Consider the following 23,088-nt stretch of genomic DNA (forward strand, 5'->3'; position numbering starts at 1 on the left):
TTCTCACGCGCTTCAAACGGTGCAGCAGTAATTTTTTACCACAGCTAGCGTCGGTCTTGTCATTGAATAGTTTTAGGGAATTCAAGTCAAAAATGACTGAAAAGAAAAGAATCTGTATAGTTGGATCTGGAAATTGGTATGAAATTTTTATTTTAACATTCATTTTTAACTTTCTTCTCGGAGTTATTTTACCAGTTCGATTTGGAATTACGGACAGTTTCGTCCCGTGTCTGTTCGACCCAGCTATTCTTGAAAATAAGATTATTTTGAAAATAACGTTTTTGAAGGGATTCTATTACATGTACTTGTAACATACATGTCAGTGCAGTCTTATATAAATATGTCTAGGAAATTGAAATTTTTTTTGATATATTATGGATGTAAAAAATAATGATTTGTTTATTTCTGTAAGCGTATATTTTGGAAGTGGATAGCCTAACAGGCCCTTACTGCTAGCCAAAAGTTCTAGCTGTATGTGAGTCACAGCTAGCCTATACACACTGTTGAGGTGAGCCATACATCACATTGCAAATAACAAATAAATGAAATGATGAAGTCAGTAACTTTCACGTCTTAATTTATATTTTCACAAAGAATGGTAATTTAATGTATATTTTTTCTAAATAATTTTACGGATGATATTCGGCCATTTATATTATGAAAAGATATTGGACAGATCTATCAGAAATAAGTTCATCTTTAATAATTTAAGTAGTTTTCTTAAGCCGTAATTTTGTGTTATTTACATTATTATTTAAAAAATATTTTGATCTACCATTGGAAGTTGACCCACATACTTTAATTTATATCTATGTGAACCCAATAGGGTGCTTATGCAATCAGTAAAAACAGCTGTGCTGCATCATTAAAAAAAATCTTCAATGCCTGCTGAAAGTGATCAAGATAAAAAATTTATTACAAATCTATTACATCTATATTGTCCATAGAAATGATTTAATAATGTTTCAGTTTAGGTAGATCATCGGACGTCATTGTCTAAATGAGTTGCAAACTTGCATCTTGTGGCTCCTTAATAATAATTCAGTTGTTTTTGTAAATCTATATTATGGTTGTGCAATTGATGCAATTTCCTAAATATCCTGTGAATATCTCTGTAAATATTAAAAACTATTGATTCATATTTTCAACCCCTAAACGTTATTGTAAATGGCATCTTTGACATAGCCATTTGTGAGCAGCAGACACATGCCCCCTGCATGCAGTCTGTGATAAAAAGTTTCTTTGAAAAATTTTGTTCACTTAGATTGTCAGATCTGTCAAAGCAAAAAAAAAAATTAATCATCAATTGTCTTTGGTCAAGTTTATGTTAAACTTAAATGCTCATTATAGTTTGAATTTCTCAGGCAAGAAAAAGTACTCCTGCCAGATGTCAGATTTCAAGTTTTACTCATTTACAAAAGGTTCAATGAGTAAATACTAAGTCAGTGCCCTGAAAAATTATCTCTTGAGCCAATGAATCATCACTTATGAATTGACTCTGTACATTGAGATATGAAATTGAATAAAAGCTAATTGACATTGTGATTGATAATATTTTTAATTTTTCTTATTATGAAACGTAAAAGGCATTCTTATTTGGTAATGGTCCACAACAACCTGATTATCTGGTTATTTTATTATGTTTTAATATATTGGTTCTCTTTTTCATCATGATAAATTATTAAATCTTGAAATGAAAAAAAAGACTAATTAATGTTGGCATCTGTTATTTCTGTAGAGGGTAACATTTCCTACAGAATTATAGCCATGTTGCTCAGTATACTTGACAAATATGCACATACCTACTCAATAAGAAGTCGAAAATAACATTCTGTAAAAAGACATCTAGGTGGTTTAGTTCATGTATGTAAGTAGGTTTTAAGCATTTATCATGTGTGAAACAATACTTTAAAAGTCCTTGTTGGTGGTAAAATTACTATGTTCATGGAAATCCCTATCAATGCAGTAAATGTACAGTACAGTTTTAAAGTTCTAAGTAAATTTTGTTATCTTACCAAATGACTTAAGATGATCACAAAGGCAGTTATTTATAAAAGGAAATTAATTATTATTATTATCTTGATCACACTTATGTGTACTTGTATGTAACTATTCAGTATTGACTTTTCTGAAGGATATTTTGAAAAGTCTTGCTTTCAAATGATTTAACTTTTAATTAAGTACATGTAAGACTCAATGTTAATGTAACATTATGAATTATTTAATAATTGAAAATGTGGTTCTGTAGGATGAAACAAAGTCAGTGGGTTTTTTTTGTATTTACTAGTCACTACATGTTATAACCTTTTAGGGCACAGTTTAAATATCGGTTAAACAACATAAAATAATCAGGAAATGGGTTCGATATCTTAAACTAATTCATTTGCGACAGAACCTTACTGTACAAAATATATCTTCATTCAGTGCAAGTCAGTTTTACTCAGACTTTGAAGTAAAAACGGATGTGCATACACTTAAATCAGATCTATATCTATTTTTAAATTGACAATACTAATTCCATAAATATTTATATTTATATTTCATGACTATATCGAACAAAAACCGATTACTATTCACGTATAGTATGTAGGTGGAAGTATTTTTTAAAGCCAAAAAATAATAATTCATTGTAAAAGACTTTTTATGTAAGGAAATATCTAAGTTAGACACGCTTAATTACAGAAAAAAATCATAGACTCCCTGTCAAAACTAGAAATTTAGAAATTGATACAGAACGACTGTAGAACAAATTCACGGTATGCAAAACAAAAGTAAGATTAGAATTTCATAATTCAAATCTTACTACATGTTTCTATTTACAGAAAATGCAAATCTGTGAAACTTACTACAATACGATGTTTAAAATAGTAGTAAACCCTATTATATGTATATAACTCAGAGAAATAATTAACTTTCATTCAGTACAAATTGTATGTCCCAGATATCATTTGACTCAAAATTGTTTTAAGTTTCTCCCTTGTAATTAAATGCAAAAGAATACATAACTACTAGTATTCCGTTAGATTAAAAACTGTATTAATTATCTTTCTTTTTCTATTAAATACAAACTTAGAAAGAAATACATACCTATGTCGTTAGACTCAAATTTGTATTAATCAAGTTTCTTTTACCGTTGTAAATTCTATAAGAATTTTCAGATGTTTTATGGTGAACACAAACATTATCATTTTCCTAGTTTCAAACGTTGTTTAGTATCATTTAAATGTATCATGTTAACTGTACTTTTATTCTTTTCGTTGTGTCAAACAACAAGGACCAGTTTAGTAATTAAGATGCTAATCCTTTTATAGTGCTTTTTTTTTCGTTTCTCAAAATCAAAAATTTTAAATGGAATTTCTATACCATAAATATAAAAAAATCACAGTTTTTTGTCACAAAATAGACACATGTAATGAATGTGATTGTATGTATACAAACATTTTTAACTGTTGTGTTTAAGATGTATCAAAATAGGAAATTAAGTGTAATGGATATGCTTTTTGTAGTTAATTTTTGTTAAATTCCAAAGCGTTTTACAGTTATAGTGTAGCAAAAACTAAAGGTTTAGAACTCTTGATAGTTGTTTATACAATAATTACCATGATTATATCCCTTGTTTGTGTCATACTTGAGACACGCATTGTTGACTCACAAGAAGAGTAGTTATTGTCTACGACTTGCATATATGTATGCGTGTCTTTATAACTTTCATAGCTTACCATTTCAATGAACGCTCATGCTATAGAATTTAGCAGTAGCAATATTGGCCTTGTAATTTCATTTTCGATGCAAAGCTTTGCGTTACATTACATGTATGTTACATGTGTACTTGTATGTGTATAAGGTTAGCATTACATGTACATGTACTGTACTACTAAGAATCTAGGTCTTCAGGTATCATACCAATCTGATAATACATATATGCTACAATATGTTGATAGTGAATAGATTTATAAATCAATGTCCGTCATTGTATTGTTATTATTGTTATTGTTATTGGTACTGTACAACTGTACTGAGATGTTGTAGTTATTTCTGTGTCAGACCAAAGGCTTATTAACCTAAACAAGACTGTTGTTGTTCATATGTAGATTTGGAAATAAATAGAATTCATATAAATTTTATTGATCTGGTAGTAAAGATATGCACATATAATAATTAAACAGCCGATCTAGGAAGTTGCATTCTAAAAATAGCGAGATGTAGCTGAAAATTCAATGCATATTTTATTTGGTTAATCATAGAACGTTAACAATTTGTTGTAATATAGCCTTGAAAAATCATTTTGATGAACACAAAATGTAATACGATTTCGCGGAATTCCGTATATTTAGAAATTTTACATTTTGTTCTTCTCACGCGCTTCAAACGGTGCAGCAGTAATTTTTTACCACAGCTAGCGTCGGTCTTGTCATTGAATAGTTTTAGGGAATTCAAGTCAAAAATGACTGAAAAGAAAGAATCTGTATAGTTTGGATCTGGAAATTGGTATGAAATTTTTATTTTAACATTCATTTTTAACTTTCTTCTCGGAGTTATTTTACCAGTTCGATTTGGAATTACGGACAGTTTCGTCCCGTGTCTGTTCGACCCAGCTATTCTTGAAAATAAGATTATTTTGAAAATAACGTTTTTGAAGGGATTCTATTACATGTACTTGTAACATACATGTCAGTGCAGTCTTATATAAATATGTCTAGGAAATTGAAATTTTTTTTGATATATTATGGATGTAAAAAATAATGATTTGTTTATTTCTGTAAGCGTATATTTTGGAAGTGGATAGCCTAACAGGCCCTTACTGCTAGCCAAAAGTTCTAGCTGTATGTGAGTCACAGCTAGCCTATACACACTGTTGAGGTGAGCCATACATCACATTGCAAATAACAATAAATGAAATGATGAAGTCAGTAACTTTCACGTCTTAATTTATATTTTCACAAAGAATGGTAATTTAATGTATATTTTTTCTAAATAATTTTACGGATGATATTCGGCCATTTATATTATGAAAAGATATTGGACAGATCTATCAGAAATAAGTTCATCTTTAATAATTTAAGTAGTTTTCTTAAGCCGTAATTTTGTGTTATTTACATTATTATTTAAAAAATATTTTGATCTACCATTGGAAGTTGACCCACATACTTTAATTTATATCTATGTGAACCCAATAGGGTGCTTATGCAATCAGTAAAAACAGCTGTGCTGCATCATTAAAAAAAATCTTCAATGCCTGCTGAAAGTGATCAAGATAAAAAATTTATTACAAATCTATTACATCTATATTGTCCATAGAAATGATTTAATAATGTTTCAGTTTAGGTAGATCATCGGACGTCATTGTCTAAATGAGTTGCAAACTTGCATCTTGTGGCTCCTTAATAATAATTCAGTTGTTTCTGTAAATCTATATTATGGTTGTGCAATTGATGCAATTTCCTAAATATCCTGTGAATATCTCTGTAAATATTAAAAACTATTGATTCATATTTTCAACCCCTAAACGTTATTGTAAATGGTATCTTTGACATAGCCATTTGTGAGCAGCAGACACATGCCCCCTGCATGCAGTCTGTGATAAAAAAGTTTCTTTGAAAAATTTTGTTCACTTACATTGTCAGATCTGTCAAAGCAAAAAAAAAATATTAATCATCAATTGTCTTTGGTCAGATGTTAAACTTAAATGCTCATTATACTTTGAATTTCTCAGGCAAGAAAAAGTACTCCTGCCAGATGTCAGATTTCAAGTTTTACTCATTAACAAAAGGTTCAATGAGTAAATACTAAGTCAGTGCCCTGAAAAATTATCTCTTGAGCCAATGAATCATCACTTATGAATTGACTCTGTACATTGAGATATGAAATTGAATAAAAGCTAATTGACATTGTGATTGATAATATTTTTTAATTTTTCTTTATATGAAACGTAAAAGGCATTCTTATTTGGTAATGGTCCACAACAACCTGATTATCTGGTTATTTTATTATGTTTTAATATATTGGTTCTCTTTTTCATCATGATAAATTATTAAATCTTGAAATGAAAAAAAAGACTAATTAATGTTGGCATCTGTTATTTCTGTAGAGGGTAACATTTCCTACAGAATTATAGCCATGTTGCTCAGTATACTTGACAAATATGCACATACCTACTCAATAAGAAGTCGAAAATAACATTCTGTAAAAAGACATCTAGGTGGTTTAGTTCATGTATGTAAGTAGGTTTTAAGCATTTATCATGTGTGAAACAATACTTTAAAAGTCCTTGTTGGTGGTAAAATTACTATGTTCATGGAAATCCCTATCAATGCAGTAAATGTACAGTACAGTTTTAAAGTTCTAAGTAAATTTTGTTATCTTACCAAATGACTTAAGATGATCACAAAGGCAGTTATTTATAAAAAGGAAATTAATTATTATTATTATCTTGATCACACTTATGTGTACTTGTATGTAACTATTCAGTATTGACTTTTCTGAAGGATATTTTGAAAAGTCTTGCTTTCAAATGATTTAACTTTTAATTAAGTACATGTAAGACTCAATGTTAATGTAACATTATGAATTATTTAATAATTGAAAATGTGGTTCTGTAGGATGAAACAAAGTCAGTGGGTTTTTTTTGTATTTACTAGTCACTACATGTTATAACATTGTCTCGGCAAATATTCATTGATATTTAAGTCTTAATTTTGATATAACTTATTGATGGATTATTTGATTGATTTATACTTTTCTATAACTTTCTTTGGCAGTGTTGTATTTCATGCATGTTTCATGATTTTAAACAAGATAATAAAAAAGACTGACTGTAACCTGATTTATGCTGATCATTTGATATGGTAGAAATATTTATGAAACACTTAATGCATATCAGAAATCAAACAGATCAGATTCAATTGAGGTCAGTCATATTTACCATGCAATGTCTTACTTTTACCATTTAAATATAGTTATCACAAACTAACCGACTTTCTCTACTATCTATAGCCTTGACACACAGTCATTTTTTTTTTCAAGAGTAAAAAAATAATCAATTATTGTAAATTACTATAAGTTACGCACTGATTATCAAGACTTTTATTATTTTGATATTCTTACCCTAAATAGGATGTTGTCTTGATAGGGAATTTAAGACTTGGTGAACATTGATTTATAAAATAGAAAAAATGGTAACTGTGATATTCACTAATTTATGTTACCTATCGTTGTTACTAGGTAAGTTAACATTAAGTAGGTAGGTTAACAACTTCCCTGTTACAACAGAAGAAATTCCTAAGAATCAGAATAAAAAAGTCCTAACACATTTATTAACATATGAATTGTGTAAATAAATGTAATGAAAGGTTATGGAAAGGCTAATGGTTCAGCTAACTAAGATATTCTCTTGCGGTGAAACTTTAACATGAATTTGGTTTCCAAGTTCATTTAATTGAATTATATATTTATCATTTAAAATTTGAAAAAAAAAGCAAAAACAGTAGATGTTCCTGATGATTTATTAAAAGTAATGTCATATATTCATTTGAATAAATGGAAATACAAGAATTTGTCTTGCTATTTATAAATATTTAATGATATGCAAAAAGAGAAGTTTGAATTAACATGATACTAATAGAACTATCATTGATTTTCTCCCCATGCATGTATATGATATATCACATGACATAATTATCAACAATACACTGTGATACATGTACATGAATGTTGGGAATTATTTATTCATACTTCATTTTCATACATTGGCTTTAATTGCACATGTACTTGTTTTCATTATTTCGTAAAATACATGTTCTGTGCATAAAATTATGCCTTTTGTTTGTACATTAATTTTTGTGAATGCCCTCAGCATGGTTTTTCTAACCATTTTTTGTCATTGCTGAATTATGAAATACATTATTATGAATAACATAATGATTTTAATCCATGATTGAAGTATCAACAGCATAGTTTAAGACATGTGCACCTAGACATTTTATTAATAAGTCAAAATTATCAGTACATGCAAATCTCTTTTGTCGAGCGATTAACATTAGGCAAAAAATTAAATCATATATCAATACTGTTTCTTTCAATCACAGCTACAGTATACATACCAATGTTATGCTAAATAGTGTTTGTGCTTTATTATTTTAGTTGATAAAACTTCTAAACAAAATTTGTATGGTTTTCGTTTACTGAAACTTGATATAATGAATGACATTTGTGTCATTATATCTTGAAAATGTTCTTATTTTAAATTTTGTTTAAACTCATTTGGAAAATTGGTGCTCTGGATTACACAGTATTGATTGCAATTCATGATGACAATGAATGCTTTGATATTTAGATAAATTTTCAACACCTATCTGTCTCTATTAATATTCATAGGAATGCTAATCATTGTGGCCATTTTTAACATTTATCCAATCTTGATAGGAAACACCTTATCATAACAAATATGTGATATTTTTAGTTTAATGGGTGATATTGTAGGGCATTGTGACACTAAATTATAGAAATTGTCATTGATAAAGGACTGGAGCTGTCTTTTTTTATAGATAAACTACAGGTGATGATATGATTTATGTTTCTCAAAGATTGTACAGATATAGTCATATATTATGTTTTATCTCCAATAAAAAAAATACTGAAATACTAACCTCTAAGGTTGGATAGATATGGACAGTATATTTTATTTTTAAAACTTCAAAATTTGTATGAAGTTGAACCAATTATTGAAAAGAATGGGACAATTGAAAATGTTACAACAATTTGAGTTACTTGATATATTGGTATCAGTATCTTTATTCAACTGACTATATTGTTATGTTTAAAGAGGCAAAAAAAGTGCCTTTAGAAGTGATTGTGTAATATATTTTAGTGTAATAGAGTTGACAAATATAGGAAAGTTTACCAATATGAATAATGCATAATTTGGGCGTCCATGTCTGAGTTGTTAAGGTCGTTGACTTCAAACCACTTGCCCCTCACCGCTGTGGGTTCGAATCCCTACAGGGACTTTGGAGTGTTATGTTTAAGCTATATCCAGCTAGCTTATGGAAGGTCGGTGGTTCTACTCTGGTGCCCGTTCATGCCTGAAAAAATGCACGGAGGGGCACCTGAGGTCTTCCTCCACTAGTAAAGCTGGAACGTCGCCAAATGACCTATACTGTGTCGGTGTGACGTAAAACCCAAATCAAACAAAATAATGCATAATTATTTTTAAGATGCTGAATTTGAGAACAGAATATAATGTAGCAGATTTTGAATCAGAAAAAGACGTTCATGATTTTGTTTTGGAGGAATGTTATTTTGGCAAGTGATAATAATAACTGTATTTGAAGAGGCGGCATAGTTAGGCAAGCCCTTAGTCTTCCCTATGAGCCTCTATCAAAATATACATAATTATATACAGTTTCAATGAATTTATAAACAATAAAATCATTTTATTTGATAGTGTGTACATGTACATGTACTGATTTGGTTTTGTTTTAGCCTGTAAACACTCAGACTTATAATCTTCTTATTGATTTAGTGTAGTCTAGAGATTGATTTGCCCTTTACATTGTCTTCAATCCTCTTAATATAACTACTTCAATGTCTGTGAAATTAGACAGTCATGTCTTCAAGAGAGATGTAAACAACAATGTACAAATTCTTTTTGAACAGGATATAAATTACTAATTAAAGCTCGGTTTTTTTCTTTTGCTGCTTTGAGATTTGCAGATTTTTTTCTTTTATTTATATAAATCTGTGCATGAAACCTCTAGAATGGTTAGCTTTTGAGATGGCCTAATGTCAGTACAAAAGTTATATATAATCCTTTATAGAATTGGCTTGTATGTAAAAACTCATTTTATACTTCTTATTTGTATTAACAAGGCCCTGACTTCACGTATTTGACATTGCTTTTTGTCCTCAACAAAATTGATCACAATATTCCTCTCACAATATCCCTCTGGGATCAAATATAGTTCTATTTGTTGTTCACTCTTAATATTAAGTTTTTTTTGTATAGGAATAAACTTTTTATGTCTAACTTTGTAAAAGCCAGGGATGAGCATTATATGAAACCATATCTAGATATTTTGTATACTGTTGCATTGCAAAAATGGTCTTATTAGGCTAGCAGGGCCCTGAGGTTATATACAAGTGATCCAACACTGTTGAAATCTTTTTCATTTACTCAGCACAGCGATATATACCAACATTGGTCGGTTATTTGTTAAAATATCTCTGCTTATACTTACATAAAATAAGTACAGGAAATATGATAATACCTTTGCTTTGAATGTGTCAGAACTTGAACAGAATAATTTCAAAAATAGAATGGATTACTATCAATTTCATATTGTACTGATTATATATATATAGAGTCATGATAAAACTGAGGCAGTGTGTAATCATGTCTAGACGTTTTTATCTGTATTTCAAATATATTGGTAAACAGATTAAGATTTTAGTGTTGTCATTGAATTATCCTAAAGGAGGACAGATTATATAATCAGGTAGAAAAGATTGTTAACGTTTATAGGTCAAGTTATAAATATAGATGGTTTCAAACTATTATTACAACTGTTTCTGCTTGTTAAACAAAATTTGCTTATGATGGACAAACTACTGCTAAATAGAAGATGCATGGGTACAGTTTTAGTGTAGTGATCCATATAAGCAACAATGCTTGCTGCAAAATAAACCATTAAAAATTCCCTAATACACCCCTAAAATGTATTGATAATGCACAGGTTGATTATTCTGAATAAAAGTCAAGTAACCTGATTGTTCAGCTTCATACATACACAAAACCTGATTGTTCAGCTTCATACATACACAAATAATACCTGTGTCCTGGCACATTAAGTGTATGTTTTAGGGTATATACTAGGGGTGTGGATCGTCGGATAAGTGACGATCCGATCCGAACCACGATTCAGCACTTACGATTCACAAATCGAACCACAAATCTGTTGTTATCAAGACACCCATAAAAACATGTACATTAGTTATAAAAACATGTTTATTTTAAAAAAAACAACAATTCTAAACATTAAACATATAAGATATAAACTAGCTGTATGTTTTTAGCTCGACTATTCGATAAGAATAAGTAGAGCTATTGCAGTCACCCGAGCGTCGGCGTCGGCGTAACCACTTATGTTAAAGTTTTTGTAATAGTTCAAATATTTTCAAAGTCCATAGACATATGGCTTTGAAACTTTGCACACTTGTTCACCATCATGACCCCAACCTGTAGACAGGAGGAGGTAACTGTATCAAGCATTTTTTTTACTATCAAGCACTAAGAATAGTCGAGTGTTGCTGTCCTACCGACAGCTCTTGTTATACTTTGGATGAGTATTTTTGTTTTGTTTTATTTTGAAACATATTACTTCCTGGCTAAGCATCATACTACCTGGTCTTTAACCGGCAAATAGTATTTAGGTAAACTTCATAGAATTAACTCAAATTGTTATTTTCTCGATTTTATGAGTGTGAGAAACAGTGAATGTATATAAAAAAAAATAAGATCGCAATCCACAATCTCTGGGCTTACGAATATTCAAACTCGATTTTTCACTTTGATTCGTGATTATCCGAGTACTCCGATACTCGCCCCAGCCCTAGTATATACAGAGTTTCAAGAAAATAAGTTTCTTTTTCTTAAAACTTTGTATATAACCTATAACTGACTTACAACTGTTAGCCCGCCCATTCAAATTTGAGTGCATCATGTAAATAGGTGGAGTCCATTAAATCTGCTCATTTAACATATAAATTTAATATATACAGTTGAGTTACAGCACTGTTTGGTAAATATTTTGGAAAATTTTTAACAAAATAGAGAGATTTCATTGGCAGACAAACTTTGGGGAACTGTAAATTCATTAATAATTGACAATGAAAAAGTTTAATTGATAGCTGATTAAATTATAAGTCCTGAAAAAAATATATGTAGACTAATTATATATTTAGATATATATAATTTTATAAAACTTCATAAAAAAGCATGATGTATACTGAAACGAACCCTTATTGAAAGGTTTTGGTGTGTGTTATGCATAATTTCTTTAATTATTGCATTACATGTACTTTACATATTTTTTAAGAAAATAAGTCTGTCATAACATTTATTGTGAAATATATTTGATATAAAGCAATATTAAGAGTTGCAAATCAAGTGCCTTAAACTGTAAGTTTACAGGTAACATTAAAATAAAATTCAATTCAGGTGTCATCCTGTGCAGATTTGATAAAAAAATTTGACCTATTTATAAAAAAATGATAAATGTGAAGGATTTATTTCATAATTATGTCTCCCCCACCTCGGGGGGAGACATATTGTTTTTGCCCTGTCCGTCCGTCAGTCCGTCCGTCCGTCAGTCCGTCAGTCCGTCCATTCTTCGTTTCCGGACGATAACTAGAGTTCCTTTTGACCTACAGCCCTCAAACTTCATAGGATGATTGGTCTTATAGAGCTGATGATCCCTATTGTTTTTGGGGTCAGTAGGTCAAAGGTCAAGGTCACACTGACCGTTGGTCAATTTCTCGTTTCCGGATGATAACTAGAGTTCCTTTAGACCTACAAGACCCTCAAACTTCATAGGATGATTGGTCTTATTGAGGCAGATGATCCCTATTGTTTTGGGTCAGTAGTTCAAAGGTCAAGGTCACAGTGACCGTTGGTCAATTTCTCGTTTCCGGATGATAACTAGAGTTCCTTTTGACCTACAGCCCTCAAAACTTCATAGGATGATTGGTCTTATAGAGCAGATGATCCCCTATTGTTTTTGGGGTCAGTAGGTTCAAAGGTCAAGGTCACAGTGACCGTTGGTCAATTTCTCATTTCCGGATGATAACTAGAGTTCCTTTTGACCTACAACCCTCAAACTTCATAGGATGATTGGTCTTATTAATCAAATGATCCCTATTGTTTTAATGGTCAGTAGGTCAAAGGTCAAGGTCACACAGCGACCGTTGGTTAATTTCTCCTTTCCGGATGATAACTAGAGTTCCTTTAGACCTACAACCCTCAAACTTCATAGGATGATTGGTCTTATTGAGCAGATGATCCCTCTTGTTTATGGGGTCAGTAGGTCAAAGGTTAAGGTCACAGTGACCATTGGTCATTTTCTCATTTCCGGATTTCTCCAGTTCCATTCCTGTTTCCATTCACAGTTATTCTCAGCAGTGGGGGAGACATGCGCTTTTTTACAAAAGCATCCTCTAGTTTTAAGAAATTTTAGCCTGGCAAGGCTGATATATTAAATTGATATAACATTCATTGAGAAAGTATATGTTTATATACAACTAACATTGTATTATATTCTTACACATATGTATTAGAGGGTTCAAAAACACCTATACATCTGCAGAAACATGAGAGCACATAAAGCCTGAGCCCGCAAAAATTTATAATGCTTCCAACAGAAGAGTGTGATGTCTTTTGACAGTTATATTTATATGGGGCCATCATTGCAGTCAGCTACTTTTGCATGGCAACCTGAGTCACACATGTTAAAAAAAATGATACATTTGCTTGAATGATTTTTAATGCATGTTTCCTACTCTGTCAATGTACACTTGTGTTCACAGATTTAATGCAAGAGTAATATAGGATCTGACATGAGTAATCATTAGTCATAAACACTTATAAATATTAAAAATGGACCAACTTAAGTCTAGAAAAATTTCATACACTGATGTTTTGTCAAGCCATGTAACATTTCTGGTAAAAGTTTAATGCAAGTCTATGTAAAATTGCAATGAATGTTATATAAGATCCTTTTCTGGGTTATTTTACTCTAAATTATTTAGCACTTTTACTTTACACTATGATATTAGCATATAAATATACATTTTCTATCTTCTTCAGGGGGTCAGCTATTGCTAAAGTGGTAGGAAACAATGTACAAAAGTTGGATGATTTTGAGACAGAGATTAAGATGTGGGTGTTTGAGGAGGATGTTAATGGTAGAAAACTTACAGAAATCATTAACACAGATCATGAAAATGTTAAATACCTGCCAGGACATAAAATACCAACAAATGTGGTGAGTTATTTAGATAATGAAATTTGGTAGAAAATGAATGGAAGGAAAACAAGATAAGATTTATACCAATGAGTGGAAGCTGTCTTTTAATGGATTCTGCTTTCTACTTTAGATATCCATATGCATTTGTAATGCTGCCCTTAAGTTATATGTATTATAGGTTGGAAGAATTTATTGTAAGCAAAACAAATGTATCTCTTTAAGTGATGTTGCATTTAAAGTTATTGTGAAACGGGCATCCTGACGGTGTGGTTAAGGACATAGACTTCAAACCACTAGCCCATCACCATCATAAGATTGAGTCCTGAACAAGGGACTTTGATTATTTCATGTCAAGAAACTGTCAAGCAAGCTTACAGAACGTCGCTGGTTCTACTTAGGTGCCTGAATGCATTGTCTTCCTCTACCAGTCAATCTTGGAAAGTCCTTTACAGCTTTGGTGTGACGTAAAAACCAGCCAATAAAAGAAATTATTGAGAACACTGGGATGAAATGTTCTGTCATTAAATGCTAATAGTGACTATAAAAGTGATTGTTGTATTCAAATCAGATAGTTGAATGTATACAATAAATATCTTGGTTTTAGCTGAATATTGTCATATTATATATATTATATATATATGATATAATTCAATGTAAAAAAATGTGTTATTTATATTCTCTTTTAGATAGCTGTTCCAGATCTTGTTGAGTCAGCAAAAGATGCTGATATTTTTCATATTTGTGATACCACATCAGTTCTTGCCAAGCAAGTTTGTTCATCAACTAAAGGGAACAATTAAAAAATCAGCCTTAGGTGTTTCATTAATTAAGGTAAGTAGTATTTTCACTTGAAATATATAATCATGTCAAAACATGCAATCAAGTTTTGATTAAGATAGACATTTGAAATAAATTTGTTTTGCCTGCTTTTGCAGTGATAAATGCATAATTTTGTGGAACATATTAATATTATGTCATATGTTGCAGTTTCGGATCAGAATATCTGTCCTCAGATCTTGCCCTTTGGGCTAGTAAAATAAGGCTTGCCAAGTTTGCTGCATATGGCAGGTACCCGAAGGCCAATAGGAATGTAGTTTCATTCTAAAATGCTCAAAAATGACATCATTTTTGAGCACAGACTGGCCTTTTTTGTCCGCTGAAGGTTTCTGCAATTGGTCTCATGGTTAATTGATCAGTAATTAAAGAAATAAATATTTTCCTGTATTATAGTGTGAAATATTCTTATTTTAAGGGATTTTCAATGAAAGAAGGTGGTGGAATTGCCCTTATATCAGAAGAAGTAGTAAATACATTAGAGATACCCTGTGCTGTATTAATGGGTGCCAATATTGCAAATGAAGTTGCGTCAGAAAATTATTGTGAAGCCACAATAGGTAAGTCTATATTAATTTGTGTGATTTACAATTATATTGAAATATGACTATCTATATAAATGCATAATTTGTAAACAAAATAAGGGAGCTCAGATACATTGTCTGTACCAAATGTGGGCTTTTACTTGAGATTTCTATTAAAAATCAGTTGATTTGGTACCAGGCATCTGATGACAAATGTTTTGTCTGTTACCTTAGAATATTTTTTTCTTTTGTATGATGAAATCTTTTTAGAAGGGAATGTTACTGGCAATACTTACTTATGATAGCACTATTAAGTTCGGCTCTGTTATCTGATCAAGGACTATGCTGTTTTTTGCTTAATTTGAGCATTTGATTGTTGAAAACCCCTTAAAATAAAAAAAGAAGAGATTCCTGGAGTTAATGTGAGTCGAGCATATTATAAAAAATTAAGGACATGAATCATTAACCAGGTAAGCAAGTTCACTTAAATATCTATATAAGAACTTCTTAAAAATTAGCTTTTATTTGTTACAGGTATTAAAGATAAGTCTCAGGGATTATTATTGAAGAAAATGTTTCAAGCAGATTATTTCCGTATAGTTGTCTGTGAAGATGAGGATACTGTAGAACTGTGTGGAGCATTAAAGGTGCGTTTATTACTCCTTAACAATGAAAATACATTAACCAAACTGTAATTATAGGTTTTCCTAATAAATATTCACATACTACAGGGAAATCAGGTGGTTTTACCTGTCATCATGAAAATGTCATTTTGTTACCATTTTAAAATTTGGAAAATGCTGTTTATATGCATACTGTTTTCATTTGAACCAAAAAATAAAAATTAAATCAAAGCAGGTAATGCAATTGTCTGTTACAACCCTACTCCCCCTCACCCACTTCCCCAGTCCCCAGAGGTGGGCAGGGCAGGTGGTGGTGTGGAAAAAGGGCAAAGTCTGCAAGTTCACTGCTTTGGTATTGTTTTGATGCCAAAATAGCAGATGGATATGACAATGGCAAACTTGTAGCACAGGATGTGTAGTGCAAATTTTTACCATTTCACTGTCCATGCATGGCAATAGTTTTACCATGTGTCTGTGAATCCAATTTCCCTGTTATTTTCTTAGAATTGGGGCCAGGGTCACAGTTGACTGGATCTGTTATTTAATGTTTCTTTAACATGCCATCTTGTATATATAAAATATTTAACTCAAACCTTGTGTCTTTTTCACCCTAAGTATATTTGAAATATCCATATTGCTATTTGCCCTAAATTATGTTGATATATGTGAAAACCTGAAAACTTTAAGATTGTAAATTTATTCATTAAAATGTAAGTATAATAACAATTATGATATATTTTGATATTGAATATTTTATTGTTTACAGAACATAGTAGCAACAGGAGCAGGTTTTGCTGATGGTTTAGGGTATGGTGATAACACAAAGGCAGCTGTGATTCGTCTAGGTCTTATGGAAATGGTGAAATTCTGTGAAGCTTTCTGGCATGGTTAGTTGTAGTTTAATTAACTTTTAACTTGCTGAATTTATAAAGTGGATTTTTCCAGCTGCCATTTTTGGAACTGTCCATTTTCAATTTTTGGGATATGAAGATAAGAATATGAAGATAGTCTTTAAACAGGTTAGAGTTTTGTTACACTGCAGGGTCATGCAGGCTGGCCTGGCTCCATACCAGTGTTAAAGGCTTGGTTAAGAGTTTAGCTTTTATATTCAGATTGTACTTAAAGAGATATTTGGTGAATGAGATTTAATAATTGAAGTGTTATCTATCACCTGTAGTGTTCTATATCTAAAGATAGAAGTTACATGAGCATACTACTACTAAATGATCTAAATTGCAAAAATGTGAATAACACTATTCCATTAACATTATTACATTGTTCTAACTTGGCAAACTGCCAAGGATTTTTTTTGATGCAGTTCTTTTAATGCACATTTCCAAGAAATAAGCTTGCTAAAAAAAACAAGGAAATAAATCTTCTGTCTGATCATCAGTCATGTAGGTTTTTATATGTTGTGAAATATTTATAACTCTGTCAAATTGCTGACATATTATATCAGTTATGTAAGAAGATTTGTAAAAAAAAATTACAGGTAATAGGAATACACAAGTTGTTGACTACAAACCACTTGCACCTCACTGCTGTGGGTTCAAATCCTGATAAGGACTTTGGATTCTTTCATTCGAGCAAGCTATCCAGCTAGCTTAAGGAACATCAGTGGTTCTACTCAGGTTCCAGTTTGTGCCTGAAATAATGCATGGAAGAGCACCTGAGGTCTTCCTATGGCAGAAAATCTTTGAATTCGTCGTATGACCTATACAAAGTTGGTGCAACATAAAACCTAACGAAAAAAAAAGAATACACATTTCTTTCCAAGTTTCTAATTTTCAAGTATTTAGATTTGTAAACATTATCATGTTTTGAATTCGGTTAAAGGGGCGTCTGTAGTCGAATACTTCACACAACTTGCCCCTCACTGCTACTGGTTTCAGTTCCTTTAATGTTTTGGAAAACTATCCAGCTAGGTTTTAGAACATTGGTGGTTCTACTCAGGTGCTTGTTCGTGCCTGAAATAATGCTTGGAGAGGCACCTGAGGTCTTAGCCATGGGATTTAGGTGTTGATATTTTTTCCTTATTCATAACATATAGGCTATTTCATATTCATTCGTGTTTTTAAAATGTACATTTGCCGAACAGAAGCAGGTAAAAAAAAATCAATAGATCGGAACCCAGGCTACAAAGGTCTACTTCTACCAGTAAAGTATTAAGTCGCCCTATGACCTATACATTTTTTGTGTGACATAAAGCCTAACAAAAAAATGTATTCAGTATATACTACATTGCAAAACTTTCCAAATTTTTTATGTTTTTATTTTAGGATCGACGCAGAGTACATTTTTAGAGAGTTGTGGTGTAGCTGATTTAGTAACTACTTGTTATGCAGGCAGAAATAGGAGAGTAGCAGCTGCTTTTGTTAAAGCAGGAAAGGTATGTTGTTTGTTTTGATAGCTTATTTTTTCATATGTGACACATAATCATTTACAAGTTATAAGTTATATACTGGCTGTCAGTTAATCTTTGGGTTTTTTTCTTGTATACATCAACTTGAACATGCTCTGTCAGCAAAATAAAAAAGTTTTGTAAGCAGCTGTAAAATTTAATGATCTCAAGATATTATAAGGATGTATTTTGATTATGTTCATTTAGCCAATCTTGGTAATATATGTATTAATATAAATTTGAGGATTTCAAATAATTCAAATGCACTTATGCCTTTTTTTTAAGTTGCTTAACTTCATGGAAAAGTTAGCTCTAAATGTGTATGCTAATACACATTTTATTTTCCTCAATGACATCCCTTAAACTATAAATGAAATGTTCCAAGTTCAAAGTAGGGAAAATTCATTACAAAAATTGGGTAGGATAATATTTCAATATAAGACATTATATATTCCAGACAATCGAGCAGTTAGAACAAGAGATGCTCAATGGACAGAAGCTACAAGGTCCACCGACAGCCGAGGAGGTTAACTTTATGTTAAAGAGCAAAAATATGGAAGATAAGTAAGGCATTATATTGTTATTTTACTGTTTACTGCAGTAGAATTCTATCAATATATAGAGGATATTAAATGAGTGTAAAGTTCAATACTGAATTTATTGAATGAGTTGAATACAATTATATTATGCGAGCCTCTGGCGACAATAATATTATTTTTATCAACAAGTTCAATAAATTTAGTATTAAACTTACACGAATATAATATTCTATATTATATATCACATGCGGAAAATATCACATACGGAAAATAAAGACTGTTTGAAGTGAAAAAGAACCATTTTTCATTGACGGGACTATAGTATAACGCTAACATTAAGACCATTTTTATGGAATCGTAAAAGTGGCACGGCTATTTGATAAATATCTTTATTAAATTTATTTGTTATCAGGTTGTAATTTTAAATAAAATGTCCAGCATGCATTAAAAAGATAACAAGTTAACAGTACTTCTAAATAAATACTAATACCTACTTGATAGCCGTCTTATCTATGCAGAATGATTAACTACAACTAAAAACAGGTTTTATCAATTTAATCAATCTCATTTTGCTATAACCACCCACACTTGATCATAATTATCTCCCTTTTTTCAGATTCCCAATGTTTACTGCCGTTCATAAAATATGCAAAGGTGACTTGCCAGTAGAGGAATTTATCAACTGTTTAAAGAACCATCCAGAGCATATGTAAAAACAGCAAACAGAAACACACACTTTCTTATAGTTAAATATATATAATTGTTGTTCTGTTATTAGGCAACCTGGAGTTTTTAGCAATTGATTTTATGATGATTTTATTTATATTTAGTAGTCAAGAGATGTATACAAAATGTTAAAGAGTTTAGTAAGTGTAGCCCTGAATACCTGAAGTTATGCTAGTCTGTATCATTTTAATTTGAATTGTAGTTCTTGCTCTTTTCAGTATAGTATTACATAAGTTCTTAAAATGTTTGTCACTTTTACACAAAAACATTTAAGGTCATAGCGCAAGTTTTGTTAAGAATGAAAAACATATGTTGTAAGTATTGTGAGTATTTTGTTCATATCACTGTGAACTGATCATTCAATCTTGAAGGAAGTGTGGGACCACTGTGCCTTAACCCATACCATGCCAACTATCTTAAATGTACTTGTTTATCTTTTAATCTGGGCAAAACCTTTTGTTAGTTTTTAGTTGAAAATTTCAAGATTGTATACTGAATGAATAGTGGACAATGCAGACCTTGATTAGACAAACAATCTTTGTCTGCACTAGTTGCATTGGTAGAATCAGTTGCTGCTACCAGGCTAAAAGTTGATGTATAAAAAGATGTTTTTTCATATGCAATTCTTTACATACTCCATTACAAACTAACATATGTCTTAAAGTTATATTTATCATGTATCATGCATATATGTGCATGTATAGATAAATCAAATTTGATATAAGCGCATATTTTACGTTTAAACTTTTAGAAATATTGTTACTTAGAATGGGCCACGTTTTGCTTAAGTTTCTAATTTTTTATTAAGCAATATATGTTTGTGCTCAGGGAATTAAACAAGAACCACAGTCATATGAGTCTGGTTCTTATCATCTTATCGTGAATTCTACTGAAATTGTTATTATAACAACTTTATTTTACAGTATTTACTATACATTGTTTAAGGGTATTAAGTAATTGTACAACCAAGGGTATGCAGCTTATTGCTTTAAGTTCAGTTTAATAATAAACTGTATGTATGTGTATTTAGGGAAAATGTTACTGTTGAAGTTTGTATTGTATCAATATAAAATATAAACTTTATTGTGTATGTGGGATGGTAAATGGCTTGCATGATTTTATGTAGATATAGTGTAGTTAGTTTACATGCTAAAATTCACTCTTTTTCGCATAAATTATATTTATTGTCTTTGTTTTCTTGCAATTCATAAAATATTAGATTCTTTCAATGAAATATACTTTATATTACTCACTAAATGTCACACCTCTTGGGGGAAACATTTTTAGCTCACCTGTCACAAAGTGACAGGGTGAGCTTTTGTGATCGCTTTTCGTCCGGCGTCCGTCCGGCCGGCCGTCCGTCCGTCCGTAAACTTTTACTTTAAATGACATCTCCTCATAAACCACTAAGCCAATTTCATCCAAACTTCACAGGAATGTTCCTTTGGTGGTCACCTTTAAAAATTGTTCAAAGAATTTAATTCCATGCAGAACTCTGGTTGCCATGGCAACCGAAAGAAAAAACTTTAAATATCTTCTTTTAAAAAACCATAAGAGCTAGAGCTTAGATATTTGGCATGAAACATCTTCTAGTGAGTGTCTACCAAGTTTGTTCAAATAAAAACCCTGGGGTCAAAATTGGCCCCGCCCCGGGGGGTCATTGATTTTCCCTATATACATATAGTAAAAACTTAAAAAATCTTCTTTTAAAGAACCAAAAGAGCTAGAGCTGAGATATTTAGCATCAAACATGTTCTAATAGGTGTCTACCAAGTTTGTTTAAATAAAAGCCCTGGGGTCAAAATTGGCCCCGCCCCAGGGGGTCATTGATTTTCCCTATATTCATATAGTAAAAACTTAAAAAAATCTTCTTTTAAAGAACCAAAAGAGTTAAAGCTAAGATATTTAGCATGAAACATGTTCTAATACGTGTCTACCAAGTTTGTTCAAATAAAAGCCCTGGGGTCAAAATTGGTCCCGCCCCAGGGGGTCATTGATTTTCCCTATATGCATATAGTAAAAACTTAAAAAATCTTCTTTAAGAGAACCCAAAGAACTAGACTTAAGATATTTAGCATGAAACATCTTCTAATGAGTGTCTACCAAGTTTGTTCAAATAAAAGCCCTGAGGTCAAAATTGGCCCTGCCCCAGGGGGTCATAGATTTTCCCTATATGCATATAGTAAAAACTTAAAAAATCTTCTTTTAAAGAACCCAAAGAGCTAGAGCTAAGATATTTGACATGAAATATCTTCTAGTGAGTGTCTACCAAGTTTGTTCAAATAAAAGCCCTGGGGTCAAAATTGGCCCCGCCCCGGGGGGTCATTGATTTTCCCTATATGCATATAGTAAAAACTTAAAAAATCTTCTTTTAAAGAACCCTAAGAGCTAGAGCTTAGATATTTGGCATGAAACATCTTCTAGTGAATGTCTACCAAGTTTGTTCAAATAAAAGCCCTGGGGTCAAAATTGGCCCCGTCCCAGGGGGTCATAGATTTTCCCTATATGCATATAGTAAAAACTTAAAAAATCTTCTTTTAAAGAACCCAAAGAGCTAGAGCTAAGATATTTAGCATGAAACATCTTCTAATGAATGAGTGTCTACCAAGTTTGTTCAAATAAAAGCCCTGGGGTCAAAATTGGCCCCGCCCCAGGGGGTCATTGATTTTCCCTATATGCATATAGTAAAAACTTAAAAAATCTTCTTTTAAAGAACTCAAAGAGCTAGAGCTAAGATATTTAGCTTGAAACGTGTTCTAATGGGTGTCTACCAAGTATGTTCAAATAAAAGCCCTGGGGTCAAAACTGGCCCTGCCCCAGGGGTCATTGATTTTCCTTATATGTGTATAGCAAAAACTTAAAAATCTTCTTTGAAAAAACCCAAATAGCTTGAGTTTAGATATTATACATGAAACATCTTTAAGTAAATATCTACAAAGTTTGTTCAAATAAAAGCCGGGGGGTCAAAACTGGCCCTGCCCCAGGGGTGTCATTGTTTTGAACTATATGTGTATAGTAAATACTTAAAAATCTTCTTTTAAAAAACCCAATGAGCTAGAACTTAGATGTTTAGCATGAAACATCTTCTTATGGGTGTCTATCAAGTCTGTTCAAATAAAAGCCCTTGGGTAAAAATTGGCCCCGGGGGGGGGGGGTGCTATATACAGGTGAGCGATCTCAGGGCCATCATGGCCCTCTTGTTCTTCATTTTTTTTTATTTTTTTTTTTTTTATATTGTTCCACATCATACTTTCTCTTTAAAATAAACACTTCAAAGGTTCTTGTTTAAAATGGTTCTAAATATTCTGCATCTATGGTATGTAAGGACTGAAATTTATATTAACCGGTGTTAAACCATGGTCCCACTTTTATTTTAAACCTTTTTTTTCTATTTATTAATTATGTTGTTTTTTTAACTATCAC

At 31.3% G+C, this 23,088-nt stretch overlaps 1 protein-coding gene across 1 annotated transcript; it reads left to right on the plus strand.

Annotated features, from left to right (window-relative positions):
• On the plus strand, positions 1-22,769 carry LOC132718856 (glycerol-3-phosphate dehydrogenase [NAD(+)], cytoplasmic-like). Its single transcript, XM_060702595.1, is given in 10 exon segments — positions 1-136; positions 13,859-14,036; positions 14,705-14,749; positions 14,751-14,849; positions 15,271-15,412; positions 15,911-16,023; positions 16,766-16,886; positions 18,279-18,388; positions 18,858-18,964; positions 19,556-22,769. Coding segments are annotated over 10 exon segments (1,056 nt in total). The 5' UTR covers positions 1-92; the 3' UTR covers positions 19,653-22,769.
• The last annotated feature ends 319 nt before the right edge of the window (positions 22,770-23,088 follow it).

The sequence above is a fragment of the Ruditapes philippinarum genome, unplaced genomic scaffold (assembly GCF_026571515.1).
Source record: "Ruditapes philippinarum isolate M1 unplaced genomic scaffold, ASM2657151v2 ctg1271_1_1_1_1, whole genome shotgun sequence".
NCBI classification, from domain to species: domain Eukaryota; kingdom Metazoa; phylum Mollusca; class Bivalvia; order Venerida; family Veneridae; genus Ruditapes; species Ruditapes philippinarum.